Here is a 26,640-nt window from a genome sequence, read left to right as displayed (position 1 = left end):
TTGGAGTTGCTTTTTTTCTTGGTGCTTTTTTTCTTTTTTTTTTTTCTTCCCCTCCTCCCACCTCGTAACGAAGCTGCCCCACGCAGGAGGAGGCCGCGGCTGCCCGACCCCATCTCCGGCCGCCCACATGGGCCATCCCCCGGGGACCTCGCGGCTCGTCCTGGGAGGGGGAAGCGGGGGCGAAGCTTGGGCATCCTGCGGGGTGAGGGACGGGACAACGTGGGATGGGGACACGGCGTGGAGACATCCCCCAGCTCTGCCCTTGGGGCCGGGGGGGGGGGCTGCGGGGCGGGAGGACGCCTCATGCGAGGGGAGGAGGAGGAGGAGGAGGAGGAGGAGGGGGGAGGAGGGGGCGAGGCTTGCGGCACATGGGGAGGGGGCGCCCCCGGCCGCAGCATCCCCGGCGGCATGGGAGGAGAGGGCAGCGCGGCAGGGAGCCGCCCGCCGGGCCCCGGCGCTGTCGGCGGCGGCGCAGCAGCGCTGGCGGCGGCGGGGCCGAGGGGAGGGAGGGAGGGGTCCGGCCCCGTGCGGTCGCGGCGGAGCCGGCGCTGCGGCAGCAGCAGGCGCGGCGGGGCGGAAGTCCTTTGTTGCAGCAGCAGCGCTGCCAGCAGCACTACCAGCGCTAGTACTAGCAGTGGGAGCAGCAGCAGCAGGAGGGGTAGCTCCCCTTCGGCCGCCGCCGCCGCCTCGCCCCGCGGGTAAGCGGGCCCCCGGCCCGGCGTTGTCGGGGTTGGGGGAAGGAGGAGGAGGATGAGGAGGAGGAAGGGGAGGAAGGCAGGCAGGCAGGCAGCGCGGCGGCCGCAGCTCCGCCGCCGGCGGGAGGTGGGAAGTGCCGGGCGGCCGGCGTGGCCCGGCGCGGCATGGCCCGGCACGGCCCGCCATAGTGGGGCGGGGGGAGCGGCGCTGCGAGGTAGGGGGGGCTCGGCTCGGCACGGCTCGGCTCGGTTGGGCACGGCTCGGCACGGCTCTCGGCCAGCAGCCGCCGCGGTGACCTTGCGCTGGGCGGGCGGCCTGCCCCGGCTCGGCTGTGGCACGGCTCGGCACGGCGCGGCGCGGCTCGGTGCTGCGGAAGCGGGCGGGGGGCTGCGGGGGCCCGGGGAGGTGCCGAGGCTGGGCGCTGCTGCGATCGCTCTGCGGGGGGGGGGGGGGTTGGGGTCACGTCGGATGTGCAACGCGCCGTGCTCGCAGCGCCTTGTGCCTCAAGCCTTCCGAGCTATTTATTTATTTTTCCCTTTATTCTATTTTTTTTTTTAAGATTTTTTTTTTAAAGATTTTTTTTTTTTTTTTAAAAGCCAAACTTGGAGCGAGTTGCGGTAGTTCGGTGAAAAACCGGAGGGGAGCTGGAGCCCGAAGGGAATGCTCCACCCTGCCAGGCGGGAGACTTGGGTTTCACCCCGGGCTGGCACCGCTCGGGCTCGCTCTGGAGGCGGCGGGGAAGGAAGGAATAGCTCAGTCGCAAAAAACAAGCCCTCTGTTGCTCGGGGAGCGGTGCTGAAAGGCTCGTTCCTCAAAGGACTCCTCTCTCCTCCTTGGATAGAAAGGTAGCGAAAGGAGCGAAGGAACCGGGACTGAAAACGCCGGGGGTTTGGGGCTGGGTTTTTATTCCTCTCTCGTAACTCGCATCCGAAGTTTGGCCCGTCTGTCGGCTGATAGCGAGCGCCTGCTCCTCCTGACACGTAGGCATGGATAGAGGGATAGCACGGGTTGGATGCTGCCGAGCATTGGGATGTTTACTGCCAGATTGTATCGTCTGCTCGTGTTATTCCCCCCGCGCTACGCGCTCGCAAGGTACAGCGCATGCTGCAAAACTCTCTGGGGCTAAAGCAGTCTTGTGTTCTGTAGGCATTTAATTACATTAAACAAACATTCCTTTAATTAAAGGTGTTTGTTTAACATTCCTCATTACAGCTCTTGGAAAAACCCACACGGCAGTCGTGAGCAGGGGGGCCGTGGGCTTCTCGTTCTTACCGAATTAGAGCTGGAGCTCGCGTGGCGAGCGGGGGAGAGGCGTTGAAACCATATGGCCACGGAGAAAACTGGCCAAACGCACCCCGTTGCAGTGCGGGCAGAGGCTTTCCCAGGCACTGAGTTGGTGAGATTGAGGAGTGATTTCTGGGGGACCGGCCAGAAAACCTGAGGAGTAACAAGAAGTCGCTTCGGTCCGCTCTGGGATACGCCTGGGTGTTTGGATGGGTGAGGGACGGCTGCAGGAGGGTTTAGGGAGCAAACACGTGAGGTGGTGCAGCTCGAGGAGCTAGGAGGAGAAGTGGAAAGCCCCTTTTCCACCCAGCCAGAAAGCTTGGAGTTGTGTGGGGCAACATCGCAGACTTAACAGATGCTTCAGCTCTGCTGGCACGAGGCTTTTCTTCATCAGAATCGGCCAGCATTGTCACTGGCATGGGGATTTGCAGTGATCGTGATGAGAGTACTCGTATCAGGGAGTGACTTGGGGTTTTAGATGCTTTCTTGCTTGCGTGTGTGAGGTTAATTGCTTTATTCACAGATTTCCATTGTTGCTGATGGTGGAAAGCTCTGAAAATCTGGGGTGGACAAAGCCTTAGTAGCTACTTATCTGCTGTATGGGGAAAAAGAAAGCTGCTCAGACCTGAGATAATGAAAGTTTCCTGATTAAAAGTCCTGGAGTCCTTCCCCTCGGTGGTTTCAGCTAGCCCTCTCTCTAGGGTTATTCCGAACCTTGCATGCACATAGTGTGAGAAACAGTGTGCGTTTTTTAAAAAGCTTGACTAGTGGTTTCCCAGCAGTTGGGTTATCTTCCCTGCCTCTGCTTAGGCATGGTAAACACCACCACACACAGAGTTCTGCTGCAGACACAGTATGTGGGCACAACAGCTGACATAATTTGCATGAAGACCATTTATATCCTCAAATTTGTCTGGCAATTTTTTCTTTGTGCATGTTTTGCCATTGCAAAACTCTCTAGAGTTAGCTAGCAGTTGCCTTTTTTTCCATCGTAAGCCTGCCTCATTTATTGGAGATCTTAGCAGCTTATTTTTTTGTTATGTGCTGCAAGTAAATTTTGAAGCAGCTAGGACAGGAAAGCGTCAAAGAAATATGTAGTCTGACCCGTGTGTCATAAGTTACTCCGCTTCATTCATGCGTACCCTACCTGTTCACACTGGAGCACAGCTTGCATTTAGCCAAAGATGCTTTTCTGGAAGGTGTGCTTATCTTTGAGGGTCTCAGGAGATGACCAGAAACCACTAAGATGCCTCTTGAAGTTATAAGGGGGTGAGTTGGAGAGGCCAGGTAGGAAGACTCATCGTTCAGCTGCAAGGCTTAAATCTGGTGTCAGGATGTTTTTCCACAAATCTTATAAACATGTCATTACCACTTTGCCTGACCACTTCTTACAACTGCAGAGGTGTCAGATAAATGATGACTCTGAACTTGTAGAGTAATCTTTTGTGGCTAGCAAGTTACTTTAAAAGACTGCACAAAGCTCTCTGTAATACTTCTTACTTCATAGACCAGTTCTAAAGTTGAAGTTGAGGTAGTTTGAACTAAAGCTCCAAAAGTTGCTGTTTTCTTCATTTGGCCACTCATGTTTTCCTGATGTTTTATTCCCTATCTTTTGAGGAGTGTTCTTACCTATGAATGTGTAATGCACCTTAACTGATTCTGGGTTAGCAGCTGAGAATTGTAACTTGTTAACTTTCCACGGCTGTTTCTCATTTGTGCACGTGGATGCTGAATCAATGGAGAGCTCTGTGCACAGACAGAGCAAATGGCTCTGACGGCTCTCACTTGGGGGCTGGAGCATCTTAGCTTTCCCTGGTTCAGGTCAAGCCCAGGTATCAGCTGAAAATTGTTTCTATGCATTGGCAACGAGGCTGTTTCAAATTAGTTGATTCAGCCATCAGGATGTGTATGCAGATGAGTATCTACATCGTCTCGAGCAGCTTCACAACTAGCATGCCTGAAGGCAGCTGATTGGAAGGACCATGGGAGGATAAATTATACTGTCAGTCCTTCATAGTCCGAATAATGGAGCTTAATTAGATTTTCATTGGCAGTATGTGGAATTCCCATCACTGTTAATTCATGATTGTGTAGCCTACTCTTACAACACAAACTATAGCTTACCCATACCTGCTGTTGAGGTGAATGGGGTCACCTGGCTCCTGCTTTTTTTTTTTTGCAAGTTTTGGGTAAGCTGAGCACTTTCTTGGACTCTACAGTGCTGGAGCAACCTCGGTGGCTCCCTCTTGATAATGTCTAGATAAAATCCTTGCTATTTGACCACTACATCCATGGTCAGTGCACTAGCTGAGTGCGCAGTTTTCTCAGGCATCGTATGCAGAGCTTGGACTTGTCATGTAGGATTTTCTCCGGAGCATCTAGATGCTGCCAGCTAGGAATCTGGATTCTTTGGTGGATCTGACCCATGGAGGCAAAATAATTTAACTTTGGAGAGGAGAGTTCTTGGCAACCTGCATCAGAGCGAGATGCGTTGTGAGAATGGGATGTGGAATTTGCTTTCTGCTGCCCACGCTCCTGTTTCTTTGGATAACTGGGCGTTGTGTTCTTGAGGTTTTTTCAGCCTCATTTTCTATTAGCACCGAATTCTCCACTCATTTATTATACTTTTGTCCAGCCCGCTCTTGGTTTCCAAAGAAAAGCAGCCAGCAACTAAGCGTGTAAGCACTCTGTTTTTGCCTGCTCAGCAGTGGAAATGCTGGGTTTTGAAAACCACCTACTAATTTTAGGAGCCGAGAGGCTCCTAAATCGTGAACCTTGTGGTACTTCTTTTTTAAAAACGGAGAAGTTAGCAAAAGAACTTTACCAGTGTCTCTAAAAGGTTTGGAAAGGAAAAGCTTGAGGACTTTTTCTGAAATCTTTTAAAACTAAAGCAAAAATTTTGAACTTGAGGAAATGACAAAGTATGGAGCTCTAGTAAATGCCTGTTCTTTCTGGCTCTAGACTTCTAAACAACATATTTGGTTAGCGTAGTGGTGCAATTCACCTCGTTCTTGATAACATCTGAGTTGTAATTGTACCTGAGTGGTGACTCAAAAAGAAGAAAAAAACCTGATAGCATACAAACAACTTGAATCAAACCCTTGCAGTGTAAATTTAAACATTTACTGGAAATATAAGACGGCTATGGAGACTGTGAGTTTGAAGATCAGACTGAAATTACCTGACTAAAATACCTACGCTTTTTGCTTTTGTATCAGATTCTTTTCTAGTGTATTTTTTCAGAACACTTCTTGCATCGTTCAGCATTGCTCACGGCGAGGCCTATTGCTGTGCTGACTGCACAAATCAATTGTTGCTGAAGATGGAGATGCTTAGGTTCCTCGTGGACTTCGCTGCGATCCTTGTGACTGCAGTATTTGGGTGCTTCACAAATGCAGTGTGCTAGTCAGGCAAGTGGTCGCGCTTCTCCTCTTTTTGAAATAGGAAACGGAGTCAGAGAGGATCAAACCCACAAATCTTGGATGGGCAAACTCACATGCCTAGAGCTTTAATTTTCCAAGATACTTAGTGTTTAATACACAGAGGGTAGCTCCAGTTGGTATCAGCTGTTGATGATCGTTTTTCCTTGTGTGAAGAAGTTGGGCGTCCAAAAAAATACATGCCAGGCTTACCAAAGGCTGGGGGGAGGGAGGTTAGCACGACTTGTCCTGCCACTGAGAGAGCTGGGGTGCTGTTCTCCAAAGCGGTGTTCTTTGTCGCGAGATTCTCCTCTTCCCCCATTTTCATTCGCTTCACATCCTCCAAATCCTATGCCAAATGAGCAGGGATCTTGTGGTGTTGCACGAAGAGCGCTGCTGCTTGGATCTATCCCTGGACAGATCCCTGGGTGTGCTGAGTAAGGAAAGGAACCTTTGGTGAGGGGAAGGCTGGAAGACTACAATATATACATAAAAGGCTACTGAATTAATACTGCATTGGAATTCAGCTTAATTATCTCATTTCTTGTGTATGCGCTTAACTTTGAAACCTTGGCTTTCCTTTAAAAAAGATGTGTTTTTATTCTAATGCCTGCTTTCTTTCCAGAGAAAACTAGAAAAATAGTTTTCAGCATCGAATCATTCATGTGGGTGATAAATGCAGATCCCTGACATTTTAGCAATTAAAATAAAATAATAAATGACTTTCTCAGTGCTTGCTCTTGATTGGGAGGGAGCTTGTCAGCAAACCTGTGATAATTGCAGGTGGCAAAGGAACAGCAGAATCAGGAATCCAGGGTTGAATTTCAGCTCTGAACGGGTGCATGCGATGATAATTTCCTGTCTGTTCCCCTGCATAAGCATATCCCCCCCCACCCTACCTATTTGGCTCTTCCCAGTCTCTTGCCCAAGCAGCTTCCCTCCCCCATTTAGATCCTCATTGCACCATCTTTTCCTCCCACTGCTGTTCCTAATCCCCTTCTCTCAGCTCAGCATTTCCCTCCCAGCCTGTCTCACCCTGCCCTCCCTACTCCCAGGGCTTCACCCTCACTCTTTCCCCTCGCTTCCTTATAGTTCCCAATTTCCAAGCAGTTTCACTAAACCTGCTCCTTGCCCTGGCTCTCCTCAACCAAAACCAGGTATCTTTCCCTTATGGCTGCCAGGTGGGATTCTAAAACCCAGTGGAGAGTCGTGGTGGGGAGCAAACTGCAGCAAGCCCTGCTGCCAGTTTGTGGCATTGTGGAGGTGAGACGCAGCAGCAAAAGGGTGTCCTTGCTCTGGGTGGGATGGTTCCAGCAGGCCCCCGTATACAAAGGAGCTACCTGAGGATGAAATGTTTTCAGCAAGGCTATAATCTGACATCTTAGTAACTCACAACTGTCTGAAGTGTGAACAAATTTATCGTTTCTACCATCTTTTCCCCCTTCTTCCCCTCTAAGCTTCTAGTTTGGCTAAATTCAGGTAGAGTTTTGTATTGTGACAAAGAACTTGTCCAAGACATGCTGCTTTCTCCGGTGTGAAGTCTCTATTTAAAGATTTTGAAAGAGAAACTTTTTTGAATTTTAAAGAGTAGTAATTTAGATATACAAAACTTTTTCTTAACCTCATTTTTTGTAACCGTTTCAGCTGAAATTTTCTGGCAAAAAAAAAGCCAAAGCAGGCAATTCACAATGAAAGTTCTGCCTTTGCTGGTTGAGATGTGCTGAAGTTTTAAATAGACCAACACAGGCTCTCGTAGTGGGAAGTGTTGGCAGCTGTAAATATATAGTTACATACAGCAGGTTAATACAGCATCCAGAGGAAGTCTGCCAGTACTTTCATTAACATAGATAACTTCAAACGCTCTCTATTTTAATACCTACATATAGTACTACAGTGATAGAGGCTGTGTACACACCTGAACACCTTGCTGTTCTGATCAAGCAAACTCATGCTCAGGCTGGTTTCTTACAGAGCGGTGGTAGGAGACAGGCATTGCCAAAGGGTTGTTTTTGCATATCAGGACTTAAGTGCTGAAAGCTCTGCAATAGTTCCCCTGTCAAAAGAGGAGATACCTTTCACCTTTTTCACAGAAGAAAGAAACTTAGAGAAGTCGAGTCTGTGCCATCGCTCCAGTGACTGCTGGATCACTCCCACTGTTTTGCAATGCCTCTCTTTGCAGGTGTGTGCAGATATTTGTGAACTTCTTGGTACAGGCTTGCTACCTGCACTACTTTTTTTGTTGCAAAACACAGTGGAATACTTATAGTGCACAAAACCTCTCAAATTTAAGTGAGAAGTTTAAACTTGCAACTTTATGAGGACGAGGAGATTAAAACACGTTGTTCCTCTAGCAGTCCTGAGCCTTTTCTTGTCTTGATGGCAATTCATACCTAGAGGCTAGTGGTGTCTTAGGCTGCATCTTCTCGCTGTCTCTTGTTGGTGGTCAGTCTCATAATATGGAGGTTGAAGTCAGTTCTTTGTCATTATGCAGCTGCTGTTCTTGAATATAATAAAGCATACTTCATCAAGTATTAAGTATGTAATGAATTACTTCAAATACAAAACACCTTAGCACTTGGAAGAATGAAGTGCCCTTTGATAGTTCTTGATGTTGAGAGCTTTTTTTTTTTTCGCAGTAATAACTGAAGTTACCCAGTGACTTAGGCAGTAATCAAATTTCTGTAGAAAAGACGTGAAGTTGTTTCAGAGATTCTACTTTTACAGCCACCCTTTTGCTAGTTAGTGAGAAAACCATCAAAGGAATTTAATGTTACAAGTTGCATTTCTGTAGTGGATGTCAGTGGGCCAAACTGGTCAGAGAATTGTTATGGCAGGGTGCTTACCTTGAGTTTTGGGATTGGAGGACTGGGTTGAGGGGAGAGGAGCAGCTGTCATTCAGGTGCTCTTCATCAGTGTACTGCAACCCAGATCTTAAGGTTCCTGTTGCCAGACAGTCTTCTGCTGGCAGCGATCCATGAGTGCTGCGGTAGAAGTGGCAGCAGGGAATATTGCTGGCCAGGCGTGAGCCTTTCCTCATCTAGAGAGCGTGAATGCATTTCTTCCGTGGCAGTGCTTCATGGAATGAAGGAGAGCAGTGACAAACATTAGGTCTGCTACTTAACATCCCAGGCAACACCTCTGATTTGTGAATTCAATGCTAATTGTGGAATTTAATTTCTCTGCTCATTTTGCAGCCTCTGGGAGTTGTAAGCTGTCAGGGAGATGATGGGGAGGGAATAAGAAGAAACCAGGGAGCGTTTTTGCGTGTATTTTGTTTAAATGTTGAACAGTTGAAATAACAGTAACATATTAAACTTCAGTTTATGACTCAATGAAATGCATGGATTGATTTATATTGTTTGCTAGCCTGTACTTTGTGTATACAAATCTCTTGCAGTTATTTCTATTGCTTGCAATAATCTTTCAAGATGTTAAGAGTGCTCATTATTGTTTTACGTTTTTCTTTTCAGTTAGGGTATTCTTTATACTTTTTTGCTTTCTCAATCTGTCCCACCCTGCTCTCTGTGTATTTATTACTGATTTTGTGTATCGGTTTTTCCAAAGTCAGTAGTGACTAGCCATTGAATTTGGCCTTACTTGGTTACAGTTTATCTTCTGTAAATTGAATGCGCACCTCCTGTGTGCAATATATTTCTTCTGGATGTTTGTGTTAACATAAAACAGCGCGTTTTCTTCCTCTTTTCTGTTTAAGACCAGTTAGTCCTTTCATTTAAACCAGCTTTTAGCACTCACAGAACTTTCCCTCAAGTGTTCGCAGTTCCTCATTGAGGCTTCATCTCTCAGAGGCTCCATCTCTGGCTTGCTGGCCTTTACAGTTCTCCATTAGCTGAGTTTTTTTTTTTTTTACTTTGTCCGGTCTCCAATCTAAATGTTTTGGCTGTATTATACTGCTCTGAAAGAGCGGTTCTGAGAGGAGCTGGAGGCACGGCGTGCACCACTTCCTGCCCCTGTGCCGTCCCCGTGCTGCCGCACAGCCAGCCTAGTGACCGTCAGCAGCGGGCCTGCGGGGCCTAGCCAGCCCCGCGCTTCTGAGAACCCGCTTCAGTTTTACAGTTCCTGGTTTGCAAGATGCCTCGCAGATAAGGTTGAGAAGATCCCTGGGCTGCCCTAAAGAGCAAACAGTGTGCAGATGAAGCCAGTGTGGGTATTGCGCTGGTGTCTCTTCTCAGCCGCCTTTTAATGGGGAGGGAAAGACCAGTTTGAGCCCAGCCTGGTTTCCAGTAATGCGTTGCATCATATGTCCCTTGGACTGACAGGTGAAAAAGGCAAGTTGAGACTGAACAGGTGGTTTCTTACAGTCGGCTTACCTCGTATAGCTGTTGTCCTGGGGCCATCTTACAGAAGTCTGCCCTATGAAGTTTTTGAAGTTCTGCATCCAGAATTCATATCTGAAAATCTTGGCTGGAGGACTTTGAGATATATTTGCTAATTTATATTCTAGCAGCGTTGCTCTGACTGACATGTGTGGTGGTTATGTTTATTAGTTTGCTAGTCTTGTAAGTCTAGTGGTGAGAACGTGGAATTATGGATGTTTTCACTGGCATCAACAATAGTTACCAGCAAAGATCTCCAGACAGGAAATTATACCACAAACAGTGTGAGAATAGGAAGATCGGGAGAGGAAAGAGATGGCAGTTCGTCCCTGCATTTAAATACATTCTGCTTTTTGTGCTCATGGTTTAACAGATGTCTTCTTCTCTATGCAGGGCTATAATCGAAGTACAAGATGGCAAGAACCAGCCACAGCAACTATGTCCTTCAGCAGCTAAACAACCAAAGAGAGTGGGGTTTTCTGTGTGACTGCTGTATTGCTATTGATGATATTTATTTTCAAGCACATAAGGCAGTCCTTGCTGCATGCAGCTCCTATTTTAGGATGTTTTTTATGAACCACCAACACACTACAGCCCAGCTGAATCTAAGCAACATGAAGATTAGTGCTGAATGCTTTGATCTTATTTTACAGTTCATGTATTTAGGAAAAATTATGACAGCCCCTGCTAATTTTGAGCAATTTAAAGTGGCCATGAACTATTTACAGCTGTATAATGTACCTGAGTGTCTAGAAGATATACAGGATACAGACTCATCTAGTTTAAAGTGCTCATCTTCTGCTTCTAGCACCCAGAATAGTAAAATGATATTTGGCGTGAGAATGTATGAAGACACGCTCACTAGAAATGGCAGCGAAGCAAACAGGTGGGGCATGGAGCCGCCAAGTTCAACAGTCAATACATCCCATAACAAAGAGCCCGATGAAGAAGCTTTGCAGCTAGGCAGTTTCCCCGAACAACTGTTTGATGTCTGCAAAAAAAGCACCACCTCCAAATTCTCTCACACAAAAGAGCGTGTGTCCCACTCGCGCCGTTTTGGAAGAAGCTTCACCTGTGACAGCTGTGGGTTTAGTTTTAGCTGTGAAAAGTTACTGGATGAGCACGTGTTAACGTGCACTAACAGGCATTCGTACCAAAGTGCCAGGTACTACGGTGCTGAAAAACTAGACTTTAATGAAAAGGACTCTACTTCCAAAATAATTTCTATGCAAACAGAAAAATACAAAGGGGACTCGAGCCAAGCTGCTGACGATTCTTCGTCTCCTGTGTCCAACGTTACAAGTAGGAAAAGCAGCACGGTTGCGTCAGAGACCTCAGGTGAAGAAGGAAGTAGAGCCTCTGAGAGGAAGAGGATTATTATCAAGATGGAACCAGAGGACAGTCCTGCAGACGAGCTGAAAGATTTTAATATTATTAAAGTGACAGATAAAGACTGCAATGAGTCTTCTGACAACGATGACCTAGATGATGATCAGGAAGAGCCGCTTTACAGGTACTATGTTGAGGAAGAGATCAGAGAGAAAAGAAATGCTCGGAAGACTTTAAAACCCCGTTTATCCATGGATGACGATGAGAGAAAGTGTTTACAGAGTCCACGGCACCTTAACAGGAAAGCTCCTTCAGTACAGGAAGACGTGGAGAACGCTCCCTGTGAACTTTGTGGGCTAACAATCACCGAGGAAGATTTGTCCTCTCATTATTTATCCAAACACATAGAAAATATATGTGCCTGTGGCAAGTGTGGTCAAATACTGGTCAAAGGCAAACAGTTACAAGATCATGCACAGACCTGTGGAGAACCCCAGGATCTGACCATGAATGGTATCAGAAATTCTGAGGAAAAAATGGACTTGGAAGAAAACCCTGAGGAGCAGTCGGAAATAAGGGACATGATGTTTGCAGAGATGCTAGAGGACTTCAGGGACAGTCATTTCCAAATGAACAGCCTTCAAAAAAAACAGTTATATAAGCATTCTGCCTGTCCTTTCCGATGTCCTAATTGCGGTCAGCGTTTTGAAACTGAAAACCTAGTGGTTGAACATATGTCAAACTGCCTAGAGCAAGATCTGTTCAAGAATTCCATGATGGAAGAGAATGAGAGAGATCACAGACGTAAGCATTTCTGCAATCTTTGTGGGAAAGGATTTTATCAGCGTTGTCACTTGAGGGAACACTATACTGTTCATACCAAGGAAAAACAGTTTGTTTGTCAGACATGTGGGAAGCAGTTCTTAAGAGAGCGCCAGTTGCGGCTCCACAATGATATGCACAAAGGAATGGCCAGGTATGTCTGTTCCATTTGTGATCAAGGAAACTTCAGAAAACATGACCATGTACGGCATATGATATCTCACTTATCAGCTGGAGAGACTATATGCCAGGTCTGCTTTCAGATATTCCCAAATAATGAGCAACTGGAGCAGCACATGGATGTTCATCTGTATACATGTGGAGTATGTGGAGCAAAATTTAATTTGAGAAAAGATATGAGATCCCACTATAATGCCAAGCATTTGAAAAGAACATAAGCGTAACCATACTGTTAAAGCATTAAGTTGGCAGCAGAGAGAACACCAAAGCAAGGCATACAGTATAGTAGACAAAAATTATTAAAAAAAAAAATTTGAAAATAAGTCTTTTTTATTATTTTTTTTAAGACCCTCTTAATCATAGGTGTCTATTTAGGCTCATTAAGTATATAGCTTTGAAAAGCATCATGTGTTTAATTATTACATTTTCACTGTTTCCTAATACCAGTTTCTGTTCTTAATTTTGTTGTTTTACTAAGTAGATATACAAATCATTATTTTTAAACTGTAGATTAAAAGCACAATGTTACCCCTTCACTGACTGCTATTAAACAGTTCTCGGATCCATGTCCATAAGATGAGTGCTTCAATATTTCCATGTGTTGTTTCTTCATGTGAAAATTTTAGATCACAGTGATTAACATGCAAGAGCATAATTGTTCATGCTCCCCAAATTAATTTTCAAAATGAAAAAAACAACGACAAGAAATAATCCTTTGCTCTCTGACCCTGCTGTAAGGGCAGAGCTGGCTGTCCTGATCCTCTGCTTCTTGGCTTTGTTGAAATTTGCATCCCAGTGGTCAGAGCGCATAGGCTCAGTTAAACCTTGCAGAGTTGGACTGGCGTGCGCAAAGCGAAAGGGAGTTGATGACTTGTGATAACTGAGGAGTTCCCTGCAGAGTGGTCATTTTCCAGACTTGAAATCCTAGCAGAACTGTAACGGGCACTTCTGCTGTACAACTGACGTTGACCTTGCGTTGTCTATCTGTACCCACGTGGGTCTATATAACCTGCTTATCGTAATATACAAGGGAAGACTGGCTATGGTGGATTGCTAGGAATGTGGAATTGTGATGTGCATTGAAGACTGCATTTCTCAGCCTAGCTGTACATGGGTGCCTTGCTGCTTTTGTTGGGAAGTTAAGTGGGATGGGCATGAAGATAGTCCCATTGCTTGGGCGGGAAGGGGGAGCGTGGCTCATGTTTATCTTAGATTTTTTTTGTTTCTTGTTTTCATGAAATTTTCTGAATGTTCTGTTTTTCAATGAGAATATAACAAGAAAAGACTGCAGAGTTTGCTTAATAAATGCAAAGACATTTAATGCCTTTTAAGATTTCTTTTTGATTCTAGTATAGCCCAATCTGTGTAGCTTGTTTCTTAATTCAGTTGAATTTAAAAATCCTACTAAGTATCAGCTGGCAATGATTCAGTGAGGCAGTTTGGCCTTTGAGAGAGCAACCAACTTTAACTCTTAGGCATCAGCTGTCTAAATATTAAGTGCATGGTTTTTAATTGTGGGGGAATAGGATCGTAATATGAAATGGTAGAGAAAACTGTTACAAAAGAAAGGCTACCTGGACTTTCTCCCAGCAGATCTCACTTTATCGAAGAGGGTAATAGTACTATCTCCCACTGAACCATGGAGAGAAGAAAGCGATTTTGACCACCTTGTGTGTCAGTGCTGGGGCTGAGAGCAGGAGCTGATGGCCTAGTCCAGGGCTTCCATGCTCGTGTTGCTGTCAGAGTTGTTTCTTGGAGATTAGGAGGGGTATCCAGCTTTAATGTTAGACTATTCAGAGAAACTAATACAGTTCAGAATCTCTACTATAACTGAGTATCAATCGTCTTGCATTTACTCAGTTTTAAGTGTGCATCAGAATTTCTCTCGGGTGTTTAATGAGCATTTCTCCTAAGGCACGGTGATGGCGACGGGCCCAGCCACCAGGCCGCAGCCCGGAGCTCGCAGCTGGCTCCCAGGACGCTGCTTCAGTTGCAGCGTAGGCCTTTTGCATTTTTGCTGTGACTGCTCAATCTTGCCATTTCTTGTACAGATCTGAAGCCAACCAAGTCCTGAATAGCACTGGGACTGAAAACACTGCTGATGTTAATGCACTCCAGCGTTTCAAATAATTCCGAGCTTCTCTTTTCCTGGGATTTGTTCCACGCTTCTAAGCTGGACTGAAGCTCAGTGTATAAGAATTAAAATAGCCACTTATAACAATTGTAGCTATGGATCAGTGGCAAGCAGGTGATTAGCAGGATATTAAAATATTTAACTGTCTGTAATGATCATCTGAGAGACAAAGCAGTCAGTCAAGTGCTGTAGGAGGGTTGGGGGCCTAATGCGGTACACACAAAATTTCTCTGACGTACAGGTTCTTTCTAAAGATATGGCTGAACCGGGAAAAGCAGCTGAGGGAAGTGAGGGAGAGCTGGAAGGTGCTACGGGAGTTGACAGAGGAGCCTTGTGGTACGGGGTGAGCTGCAGGAGTGGGAAGGCTCGGTGGGAGAGGAGGGACTGGCAAAGTCTGGAAGGGCTCAGCAGTTAGTCGTACAGTGGCAAGCAGAGGGGAAAACATCCCAAAGGTGGCATGGAGGGGGAGCCTGGAGGAGTGGGTGGATAAAATGTCCTGTAGATGCCTGTGAGACCAAAGTGAGTATGACTCAGCTTGGCTGGGAGAGCTATTGGCCTGTATGATTAGCTCACGACGGCACAAACTCATAGTGTGGATCGTATGCTAAGGACGGCCAGGCCCTGTGCTGGAAGGGCTGCAGCGGCGCAGCAAAGAGCAGATTAAGGATCTTGTTGAAAAGGAGGAGGTGACTTGTGCAAACTAAAAGATCGTTCCAGAATACAGGGGAAGTCTAACGGTAATTTGTGGACACTCCTGCTCAGGGTCAAGAGCCCTTCTTTAAAATCTGAACTTGACCCAAAAATACTTCAACAACAACTACAATAAAAACCCAACAAACAAACCCAACTTCCTAATTTGGGTAGAATGTCAATTACAGAAGTTAAATCTAGGAATTGCGAATATTTTTGTAATATCTAACTCTACAAACACTCTGAAATACCTTTGTTTTTCAAATATAAGTTGTGTTGTACTATCCTTTCAAAGGAAAGTTTGTTAAAACTTTCCTACTGAACTTGAATTGATGTTTTTTCCTTTTCTTATGAAACAAAAACAGTGCCTTGGAGTTCACACGTATGAATGCCTAGATTGAGGCTCAAAAAGAGCATGAATTGCAGTGCAGGGAAGCTTAGAGGAGATCTACTTGTATGCAAGCAGAGGAAAAAAAGAGTGACTGAAATAGCCCAAAAAGTGATTGGGCAGTATATGAGAACAAATCAAAAGTAATAAGGCAAAAACAAGACAGCCTTGCTCCCAAATAGATGGGGAGAACGTTTATGGTGACATGTGAAGGTATGCAGAGGAACAGCATTGGACTATTGAAGAAAATGTCTGGAGTGCCAGGAGGACCTTAGGTGCCCTGAACAGGGAGAAGGGGTGGGTGCCAAGCTCACCGGCAGGTGTTTGCTCCTGGCGACAGGGGTGTTCTCCCCAGAATGGAATAATGTCCACAGGAAAGTGAAGTGATGTGTTTCAGCCCTTCTGCTGTGAGAAAAATCACTCACTGTGTAGACAGAATGAAAGCAGACCTGAAAAAACAATTGCAGTAACAATATCCTAGAAGTCTTACTGTTACTTGAAAGATAATGAAGGGGAAGCAAAAATACTTCATTTAGAGTTCTGTTTCCTCTAACAAATTTGTACTTCTCAGTCATGTTAACATAGTGCAGGAAGGGGATGCAAAGGAACCATGTGGAGTGTCAGAGTGTAGAACCCTTAAAGCACTTAAGGGTCCTTGAGTGTGGACATGTGAATGTATCACATTGGACAGAGCATAGCCAGAAAGGAACAAGGGCTTGCTGGTTGTTATGTCTTATATTTTAAAGTGATTTGCTATTCTTATTTCTAGAGGTTTTCTCTCTTTTCTGTTATTTTCCTCATTTTGGCAGTGGGGTGGGTTGCAACCCTGAAAAATAATTTATTAGCAGCTTGCATAGCTCTTAGATTTCAGGATTTACTGAAACTTAAAGGGAATTCATAAAGACCTTGGATATAACATAAGCTGCCAAGCTTCTTATTCATATTAGAGGATGTTTAATACACATACATGTATACACACTTGTAAAATACTTGTAAATGCTTATTGGCAACTTGCTAATTCAAAGAGTATTTACATTTGTGTAGAATAATATTTGTAGCTAGTAGGTCCATGGAGAAACCTTGATTTGAATAGATTAGAATATCACAGAATTGTAAGAATTTATACTTCTGCTAGGGGACTTTATTTAACATAGTTAATGGAGAAAATACAGTTCAGCATATTTTTATTCAGAGCTGAAGACACTGTTCTGAAGACTACTGTTTTGGAGAATGTATAACAAATATTGTTATACAATAGAAAAAAGATACAGAAAAGTGAATACTTTGAGTACACTACTGTATTTGAACACAGTAGTGCTAAAAACATCGTGAGCATCTCAGCTATTGCTGAGGATACAAGTTAGTTCCTGCTGGCAGTGCCAGCCCGGGCACTGGCAGGCCCCTTCCTCCTCCCCCCTAGTTTCAGCTCTCATACCCTTGCGTGCCACCTTCTCCATTGCCATAGAGCATGTGTCTATGTCGCTTAACAATGAGCTGTGTAGACAATGGACTTTTTTTGGTTTTTTCCCTGTGGGGATTTTTTTTTGGCTGGACCGGTTCCCCATTACGCTTTCCTCTCCGCCTCTGTCTCAAGCCTTGTGCGAGCACAACAGAAGGGGTGGCACGAGGGGAGAAACGAGTGGCAGGGAGGGGGCTTGTTTGCTTACACGATCTATGGCGCAGAACTCGCAGTGTGGCTGGAGCTTAACTAAGTCTCTGTCTCCCCCCAGCATCTTCGTGGAAGCTGCACTCTTAACTCATCTCCTATTTCCTGATAAGGAAAAAAGGCAGCCCAGCCTCTTGCATGCAGATGAGACACATCTATGCTATCTGCCCTCTTTATGAGGATTGGAAACCTTCCTGCGTTCAGCTCACCCCTCAAATATGCTCTGGAGCTTTCTTCGTCTTTCTTGAAATAGACGACGTAGCGCTCCGCGCTGGGTTAGTGCGGTTGGCCCGGGCCCGAGGCCAGGAATGAGCTGGGCCCCTTGGCCAGCCAAGCACCAGGAACTGCTCCCACCTTCCTCTGCTCTTTGTGCCCTCCGGCTGCAGCTGGACCCTGCTCTCATGCTGCCGCGCTTTTCTGTATCTTGTGATAATGGGAGACAGTTGTCTGGTTTGGTCTAATGTTGAGAGATTGGGGTAATTCCTTTTAAAGCTAAGGAGATGCTGGCAGTATCTGTTCATATCCCAGTGTGCCTGCTTCTGAATTTTAGGTGCTTCCTGGTCTGAAAGAGTTAAAAATCAAATATTCTCAATTGGTTTGAAGCTTGTCACCGACTTAAAAGATGGAGCATGACTAATTTGACTTTATAAAAGTCTGCCGAGGGCTAGAAATTAGGAACATGTTTTTAAAAGCTGACATTTCTGTAGTTCTCAGTGGCTATAAACCAGTTTTCTGCATTACCATCCAACTTTCAAAATACCTCCTAAAAAATTCCTGTGCAGTGTGCTCTTGAGACAAGTTAGTAGGCTGAGTTTTTGAAGGTGTAAGATGCCAAAAAACCAGGACACGTTTTATAAATTATCTCTTCTGCCACTTTTTACAGTTACTTTACAATTCTGGAACTAACTGTGATTTTATGTTTTCATGAAGAAAGACAAATCCTAATTTGATACAGGGCAACCGACCGCATGACTCAGGAGTCAGCTTGTCATGACTATAAATGTTCAGCCCTGAAACAAACAGCCCGTGTTCCTTCTTGTGTGCTACAAGGACCACTGCCAGCTTAACAGGAGAGATGCTGTCAGATCTTTCTTTGGGTCATTTTTGTCCTCAAATGTCTTCTATCTTTTTAATTGAAGTCAATATTGGGCATCATGCTTTTAGAGAAGCTGTTTCCAGTATACATTTCCTATTAATAAGTAGTTGAAAATGTATTTTTAAAGTTTCAGATTAGTGTATGTAAGGGAACATACTGAAATTATAAGAAGGGCAAACAAAGACCAGATTTTAACTGCCCCTTTGTTTCACATAGCTAGCCTGCCACGCCTCATCCCAAGAACCTAGAATTTCAGAAGTGTCCAGTATCTCTGATTTTCTTGTAAGTCAGAGGGATACCTCTGTTGCGCAGTATGGTCTTGTGCCCCATATTAATAATTGTTTTCTAAAATACACATCTGTCTCATGATGAATTAAAAAGTACAACTTTAACTTTTACCATTCAGAAAAAACAAAAAAGTTGAATCCTTTCCTATGCCTTCTGGCATATTAAAACTATAGTAGATCTTCCTGCAACTACAACCACAAAAACAATGCTGTTTCTAGCATTTCCTGTGGGAGAAAAAAAAAATTGAGCCTGTTCAGAGCTGTTCAAGAACTTCCCTCTCAATGACTAAGTCTTGATGCTGGTGTTGTTTTTACTCAAACTGTGATTTGCATCAATGAGATTTTGTGTGTGTGTGTGTATATATATATATATTGTAAATGAGATGATCTCAGACAAGTATGCCTTGTGGTTCCATAGACATCCCAAGACTCCTGAGAGGGGATGAGAAGAGAGCATTCCTCAAAGGTCTCAAAATCCTGGAAGCTGGGTGGACTGTCAGAAATCCACTGGGAAATCCAGGGCTATCTGTAAATCCTTGGTTTCCTAACCTGTCTGTAAGGCAAAGTGCCATCAATTTCAATGCATTGCCAAGGTCTCTGCAGCAGTAGTGTTGCCAGCATGACAGATGCAAAAATCAGCCCTTCCCTTGGGCTTGTTCACTTTCTCCCATTACAAGGTTGCTATGTTAGAGTCATCCTTTCAGCTTTTCTGTTTGTGAAGACAAGGCCTGAAATTTTGCCTTTTTCTTACATGTTCATTTGAACCTACTGCTTTAAAAAATAAATGATAAAAGTAGTGCAAGTTGGTGACTCAGCGATACCTATTCTCTCCGTTTTTAGGTAACTGTCCCCCCACTACATTGGGGATGGTTACCAGTGGAGCATCTGCTTCTGAGTCCCCAGAAAACGGTTAGGAAAAATAATGTGATGCTCTCTCCATGGAAAACAAAACAAAACACAAGACCATGAAGGTTTGTGGGAATACCAATACATTGACTAAAAATAGGGGGTTCTGAATATCATAGATTAATTTTGGTTTTGGCAATAGATATACCATGCCTGTGGTGTCTGCCACGCTCCTTTCTTTTGTAAAAGTCATTGTTAGAGCACTTACTCGGGGTGTGAAAGACGGTGCTTCTCTTCTGTCCCTGCCTACAGGGTTTCTACATCCCATGAGAGAGTTCCAACTAACAACCTGCTGAGATTCTGGTTTCTAGCCATTGGTTATTTAATTACTTATACAAAGGAGAAGTATTTTGAGATGAAATCTAGAATATCCTTCCTTCAGGAGAAGGAAAGATACAGTAGTATTGTAGGAGGAAATATAGGGTAGTGTCCCTGGGACCTCTTAGTACCTCCCACAGCCCAGGAGAGAGCTCAGATCTCTGAGCTGCATTGCTATCAGATAGATTAAACCTATTTTTTTTGTACGCGTACATGTGCTGTAAAGCCCAGCACCATTTACGGTCTGGGTGCCTGGACGTATGAGGGTAAGCCCCACCTAGTCTGCTTTCAGGTGAGGTTGTGTTTCACATAACTTTCACTGGCTGATGCTAACGTTGTCATTCTGCCACAAGAGACAGTTCCTGATGAACAGTAACTTAAAAACTGAAAAATGCGTTAAGACACAAGAAATCTCACAGTAATTATTGCAGTTCTTTCTGCTTTATTTTGCTGTGCAAACAAACAGTTAAATAGTTCAAAGGCCTTTTTCTTTGTAGAATGTTTATTTAATTGAGTTCAGTGTGGCTTGGACCCCAAATAAAAATACTAGTTTCAAACAGCGCACTACTATAAAAGTAGAAATAGTCTGTGGCCTTCTAGACCTCACAAACTATGTTGGTTTGTTACACAGAGTCAAAACAAAGATGTCCCTTAAAACACATGTACATTAACTCAGTGTCTTTCATATACCACAACCTTTTATCTCAGATCAGCTTTCCTCCCCACTCGCTATGGCTGTGCCAAAATCGCTGAGATCCTCGATGAGCTATAGACTACTCAGCAAAAAACATACCGTGTATGAATGGGCTGTCTAACTTAGATTATTAGAGAGCAGGCTTTGAGAGCTACTGCTCCTTTTTACTGAGCTTGAAGTACTACATCCTTCGGATTTTAGAACAGGGCTTATCTTCCCTTCCTGATCCCCTTTACGTTAAAGAAAGCGGGGTGAGGAAGAACCCTGTAGATGCTTCTGTTTTAAATGGAGCCAGGAGGATATTGTTAGTTGGGGTGGTGGTGGCTTATTTTTTTTCTTTCTTCTTCAGGTCCTTAGTTGGCTGAATATTCAGATTTCTAATAAATATGCTAAGCATTAAAAAAGCATTATTGGTATGTGATGAGATAGGCCGAGTTCAACCACTTAATCTAACAGTGAAACCCATGCAGATGCTAGTAGTACAGGAACCTGGTATCATGCCAAATCTGGAGAGTTATCTTTGATCTATCTCCAGATCCCCCTTTTATTTGTAAACATCCAGCTAATCACAGACTTCCTCTGACTTTTATGAAGTGGAAAAAACTGCATCCTTTGTAACATCTATGCAGTGTGTTAACTTTGCAGATGTTCATGGACTTGTGCGATGGGAGGTATGAGCTCCATCTGGTGGCTAACTTAAAACATGCACATTTCTACTTAAAAGGCAGACTATTTCTGCAGTTTAGCGGAGTTTAATATGTGAAGAGTGTAGAAGATCCTCTGTGTATTCCTAAAACAACTTCTGTTTTTAGGGTAGCTAGAAGATTTTAGAGTCTGGGAGGAGGGCACAACATTTTACCTCTAATGTACCACTGTGGGCTACAAGCTATCACTAATGCCAGCAGTGCTTTGGTATTCATAGCTCTGTACATACACCACACGACCACAGTTGGCACTAATTAACAGTATTTTTGCAGTCTTATTGGAAAAATGTAATTTAATATTCACAGGCAACCCACCTTCCCACACTCAGGGGTGGTCCCACACAGCACAGTTGGTGTATTCGAGGGTGGTGGTGTAAAGAAGCTCAGTCATGCCGCATGACTTGTGTGTGATCTGCAAGTAACAGGGATCTTTGACTGGAAAATGTAGGCCAGCATCTTAATAAACGTTGATATTAAGCATTGATATTGCCTGGGTAAAAATAATGTTCGTATGCATATCGTAATTACAATATTTTTTCTCCTTTGTTAATTTATAAACAAAAAAATGCGTTTCCTGACCTTCGAGCTAGTTGCATAAGAGCCACTCTGAGATAACAGCACCAGTCCAACGAATTCCCCCCGAGATTCAAAGCGTGTAGTGGGTAGCGGCATTGACTATACTCGTACTTGCTGCCAGAACCAGCAGCCTGTGGAAGCTAGCAGTTTGCACAGAGGTGTGCCAGGAAATTCAGCCTTCGGGATGCTCTGGCAGGTATGCAGTGCTGATAAACCTGGCTTCCCGTGCAGCCTTGAAGCCCGTCCTGCTCTGCAGTTTAGATGCAACCACTGGGTCCAGTGCTGTCATCGTGCACTTAGAACGTCAGGTGTTAATTAGCCGGTGGTTATGTGAAAGTGGGACAATCGTATACTTTGTACAACGTGATTTACCTACCCAGAGAAAGAAGTCAGTTGATACCAAGAAAAAAACCCCAGAGGATTGTCTTTAAGAGTTACATCCACGTGTTTCCAATTTCTTGACTGTTCATATCGGATACAAAGCTGCTCACATGTGTCATAAATTAGTGTGGTCCAAAAATATCACAGGAATTGCAAATATTTATATCATTTAGCTGCATTTAACCCAAAATAATAATACTGGGGAGGTTGAGTAAATACGTAATAGTCATCCCTGAACGAGGCAAGTAAAAGCAATGAAAATGAATGAAGAGGCAAATATGAAGCAGTAAGATGTGTTCCAGAGCGGTGGGTGTTCCAAGCTATGAGAAGCGTAGGCTGAAGGGAAATAATACTCATGTAACTTTTCAAGCATCCACTAAGCCAAGCCGTAAACCACTGCTGGAAAGTTACACATACAGCAGCAAAAATAACCTCTGGGAGGCTTAGGAATTGAAGTTTTTCTTCAGAAAATCTTTACTTGTTTTGAAAATGAAAAGCAAAGGAGAAGGAAACAAACAAACGAAAATTTCTGAAACAAGATCAGAACATTGTTTAAGGTTAAGTCGTGTTTTGGTGGGGTAGGGATTGAAGAGAAGGAACCATATGGCTTTTAAACAGAGTTCCCTACTGTGGTGGGTGCTCTGAATATAACTGAAGGATGGTATTTAGAGCAAAACCACACCACAGTGAGGTGGGAGGGACCACATCATGCTAGCAAATATAGTACTAGAGTGTGGGCTTCTGACTTTTAATATTTTTCTTGCATTTCTTTTCTGCATGGCAGTAGTGAAATAGGGACTTCTAAGCTTCTGAACAACTGAGAGAACCAGGTTTGAAGAAGACATGAGGAAGAACTGGTCGGCAAAAGATTTCATAAAAACTCAGAACCACGTGTGCCAGATCTGCATTGGCACCACCTTTGCTTTTTTGACATACTGCAGCAGTCGCAAAAGGCACCAAAGCAGTCAAATTAGAACATTCAGTAAAAGTTGTTTTGGACTCTTCTCTGTGTTACAAAAATTACTTCCTTGTGACTATTACTTACACCTGTCAAAAACAAATTTGAAGTCTCTTTCATGGAGCAGACAGTCAAAAGAGACAGATGCCAGGTATTGAGGGCTGCACTGAAATGAGCTTGCAGAATTTGCTATTCTTATGCTGCAGCACTGCTTATACGAAACGCGGCTTATTAGAATTTCTGTCAAAAGCTGTTTAGACTTCTTAGCTTAAACATTAAAAGTATATACTCACGAACTAAAACTTACGCATTTTCAGACAGTTACAATGCTAAACTATCAAGTGTTAGAAGAGAGAAAAAATGTTTTAGTCTGAACTACAAGGTCAAAAAAAAAACTTAAAAACTGAGCACAAAGGGCCCCTGAGGAAGGCCAGGATGTTGAGAAAGATCCAGCTGACCAGATTCCCCTTGCTGCCATGATCATCATTTGCAAGCTGAAGAGGACCTTCCCTGGAGCTCAGTGCTTGTATGTGGAGAGTAAAGAAATGGTGCTCTGGTCTTATTACAAGAATGGTGAAAAATTGTGACCAACAAGGAGATGAGTAAACGTGAAATAACCTTCACAGGGCACAGTGTGCACAATGTTCTGGATCTAAGCCTTGCAAAAGCTGGTTTGAAGAAGAAAATCAGGCATTCGTGTTCAGATTTGAGTATTGTAGGAACACTAGTATTTCCAGCCAAATTTATGGAAAACAAACAGGCAAACAAAACAAAACAAGGCAGCGAATGTTTCAAATTAGGGCCAGAATGGCTTAAAAAATATTAAATTTTTTTTTTGCTCCTCCAAACGACAGTTTGAGACATGTAAGCAGACTAAACATGCTGATCTATATTCTGCTGTAGTTATGCATCTTACTAATTCTACTCATGACTATAAAAGGATGTTTCATTGTTCAGTACAACTGTTATCTCAATAAGTCTGTCTACAATTTTATTTATAATCAGCATTATTTTCATTACTGTTGTTATGAAGTGTGTACAATATTGTCTGTATTGCAGCTTGTATAGGGCATATGTCTGTGCTTGCTTTACTCTTTTTGAGTTTATAAAGTTGCTATACAAATGCAAGAAAAGATGTTCAGATATCTTTGAATGTGGTTGCTTAATCTGATTACGAAGCCCCAGACATTTCAGCATTTAGGTGTTTAAGTTATCAGCAGTATTAACAAAAAACATCTTAAACAGGAATTTTAAAAGCCTTCAGTACAATAGTGGAACGCTGACCCTTCTGTCCCAGTTGTGGTGCTAGAGCAACGGGGAGGACAGTGAATATCTAGAACATGCAAGATACCACTGGGGAGTCCTCAGGGAGAAGGCTCAGCACAGCTGTGAACTCTAACAGAAAATCTGATATCCTTTCCATAGAGAACAGGAAGCACCCTTGCAGTAGGACCACCACTAAGCAGAGGAGAGAAGGGACCTATGTTTATAACATCACCTAAAGATAGGCCCGGAAGGATTGAGACAAATATTGCTTTTTCTTTTTCCTTTTTTTTTTTTTCTTCTTCTTTTTTTATCCTTAAGCATAGGACATCTAGAACAGGCTGTTACTGTTCTGTAACTTAGCAATTATTTGTAGCCTATTTAAACTACCAGTGAAGACATTCCAGGTTAGTTTTCATCACCTTTAAAGCTTAATCTGTGCTTTGATACAGTATCTTAAATAAAATGTTCTTACAAGTCTGCTTATTATTTTTATTTAATTCCATCTTATACCTAAGTTCATAACAGTCGCAGCAACAGGGTGAAGTTCCAGTTACCACCTGCTTCATCTGCTCCTGCATTTTGCCCATTCACCTGATAAGAGTGACAGTGTTGAAAACCGAGATGAGTAAAAATCAATCACAGGAATGAAAAAATACATGCAATCCATAGCACTGTTGTAGTTGAATTATCACCAGAATTCTTCACACTAAGCATTTAAGTGAATCAGAGAGATTGATCAAATGATATCGACCTGTGAGTATGAAGTATTGGTCTTTCCTGTGTTTACAGTATACCATTTTCCTTGTTTAAGACATCATTTGTTCAGCTTTATAGTTACAGCCAATAATTACAGTATGTTTAATGCCATTCATAGCTGTTCTACATAAAATTCTCTGTTTTCATTTATTAACCACCCCTAAGATACAGTATTGTTTTATTATCTTCAAACAAGACCAAGCAGATTTAGTCTTTAAGTGTACTAGAAGATAACATTAGAATTCAAAATAATTTTGGCAAGGTGCAGGTATGATCTGAAAACATAAGGTGTTATTTAATAGGAACAACTGCAAGTTGGAATCATTAGCAGTGTAAGTTAAGGAAGAGCTGCTTAATTTCCATTGAAAAGAATGTGTGTTATTTTGGATCAAATTCCAAAAATGACTCTGCAACATTACGCTGTTGCAAGTAAACGTGAAAATTTTGATGTATAAACTGTAGCATAATCTGCTCCTTCAGAACTACTAGGGTGTGAGCTACCAATGTCTCCAGTTTTGATTATGGAACTTGGAAAAAAAATATATATATACAGGTCACATGCAGAGAATGCAAGAGAAAGCAATGTGAATGTCTAGAAAACATTGCCTTTGAGGATAGATCGAATGATTTTAGGTCTTACAGAAGAGATGGCAGAGGGGAAATATGATCTTCATACCTATAAAAACTGCCAGCAAAGAAAAATGGAATAATGTTTTCTCATATCCACAATTGATAGGAATAGAAAATAATTGGCATAAATTGCAAGAAAGGAGACTTTGGTTAGGCACAAGTGACCTGCTGAGGTCTTTTTCTGATGTGATTCTATGATTAATTGCAAACTAGCTGCTTTAAAGTCCCTTATTTGTTGCTTTCAGTAGGGCTGGCACTGTCTGTTAGAAACAGAGGTTGCAGTTATAAAAAGTCAAGAAAGGAATGCCTAAGATGCACAGCACACCAGTTTATCTACTTAGCATTAGTGATACTAACCTCAGCTTTTAATCATGCCTCAGAAACTGTCAGAAGTATATGTAAATAAGATGCTCTAAAACCACTTAATTACAAAATCATTATTCCTTGAAACATCAAGAGTTAGTTTAATCAGTGTTACCAGTGTTCTTGATTTTATTGAGTCTAATCAATCTGATACAGTCTGCTTTTAGTTGTGAAATGGTGTAATCAGATAGTTTATTTCTTATATTATAAAATAAAACCAAACCAAACCACCACCACCACCAACAACAACAAAACTCTAAAAATTACACGGAAAATCCTTAAAGTGTAATCAGAACGTATGCTAAAGATTAAAAAGCCAGAGGTGAATAAAGTTACGTGTTTTTTAGGCTCATAATTTTAAACAAGTTTATAATTTTAGGAGATCTGACTCATGATTTTTGAACTTCTGGTTTGGCAATACTAAATTACTGTGCCCTATATTCTGCTATTCTGAATATTTCCATATTACTGATCATGCATTTGTGTAATTTCTAGAAAGCACATTATAATGACTTGCAGATTCTTTTTTTTTTTCACACACAAAAAAGTAACATTTATTTAAGAAAAACACATGTATTATTGCTGCCTTTCAAAACAAGTAGTGTCTGCATGCAAAAGTGGAAGTATCTGAAGACAAAATAACACACAAAGTCAGAAAAATAACAGAAAAAGTTACAAAGTTAAAACTACATTTTTTAACACAGCAGCAACTTGTCAGAAGAATCTGTTGCCATTTCAAACACTGGTATTCTTGTCTGAACTC

At 43.1% G+C, this 26,640-nt stretch overlaps 1 protein-coding gene across 9 annotated transcripts; it reads left to right on the top strand.

Moving 5' to 3' along the window:
- The first annotated feature begins 63 nt into the window (after positions 1–63).
- ZBTB1 (zinc finger and BTB domain containing 1) lies at positions 64–25,045 on the top strand. 9 transcript variants are annotated; one of them, XM_083839098.1, is made up of 3 exons: positions 387–698; positions 10,127–11,866; positions 22,689–25,045. In XM_083839098.1, exons 2-3 carry the CDS (start codon positions 10,147–10,149, stop codon positions 22,697–22,699), a joined length of 1,731 nt encoding a protein of 576 aa, XP_083695224.1. In that variant the 5' UTR covers positions 387–698; positions 10,127–10,146; the 3' UTR covers positions 22,700–25,045. The 9 variants fall into 9 exon arrangements, with proteins under 9 accessions (XP_083695217.1, XP_083695224.1, XP_083695222.1 ...); XM_083839096.1 differs by lacking the exon at positions 22,689–25,045 and adding an exon at positions 17,007–18,698; XM_083839094.1 differs by lacking the exon at positions 22,689–25,045 and adding an exon at positions 17,007–18,698 and having other exon boundaries at positions 10,127–12,038.
- Positions 25,046–26,640: the final 1,595 nt, after the last annotated feature.

Source organism: Anser anser (assembly GCF_964211835.1).
Source record: "Anser anser genome assembly, chromosome: 5".
In the NCBI taxonomy this organism is placed as follows: domain Eukaryota; kingdom Metazoa; phylum Chordata; class Aves; order Anseriformes; family Anatidae; genus Anser; species Anser anser.
The sequence above is the reverse complement of the archived record's forward strand: the minus strand, read 5'-3'. Positions and strand labels throughout refer to the sequence as shown.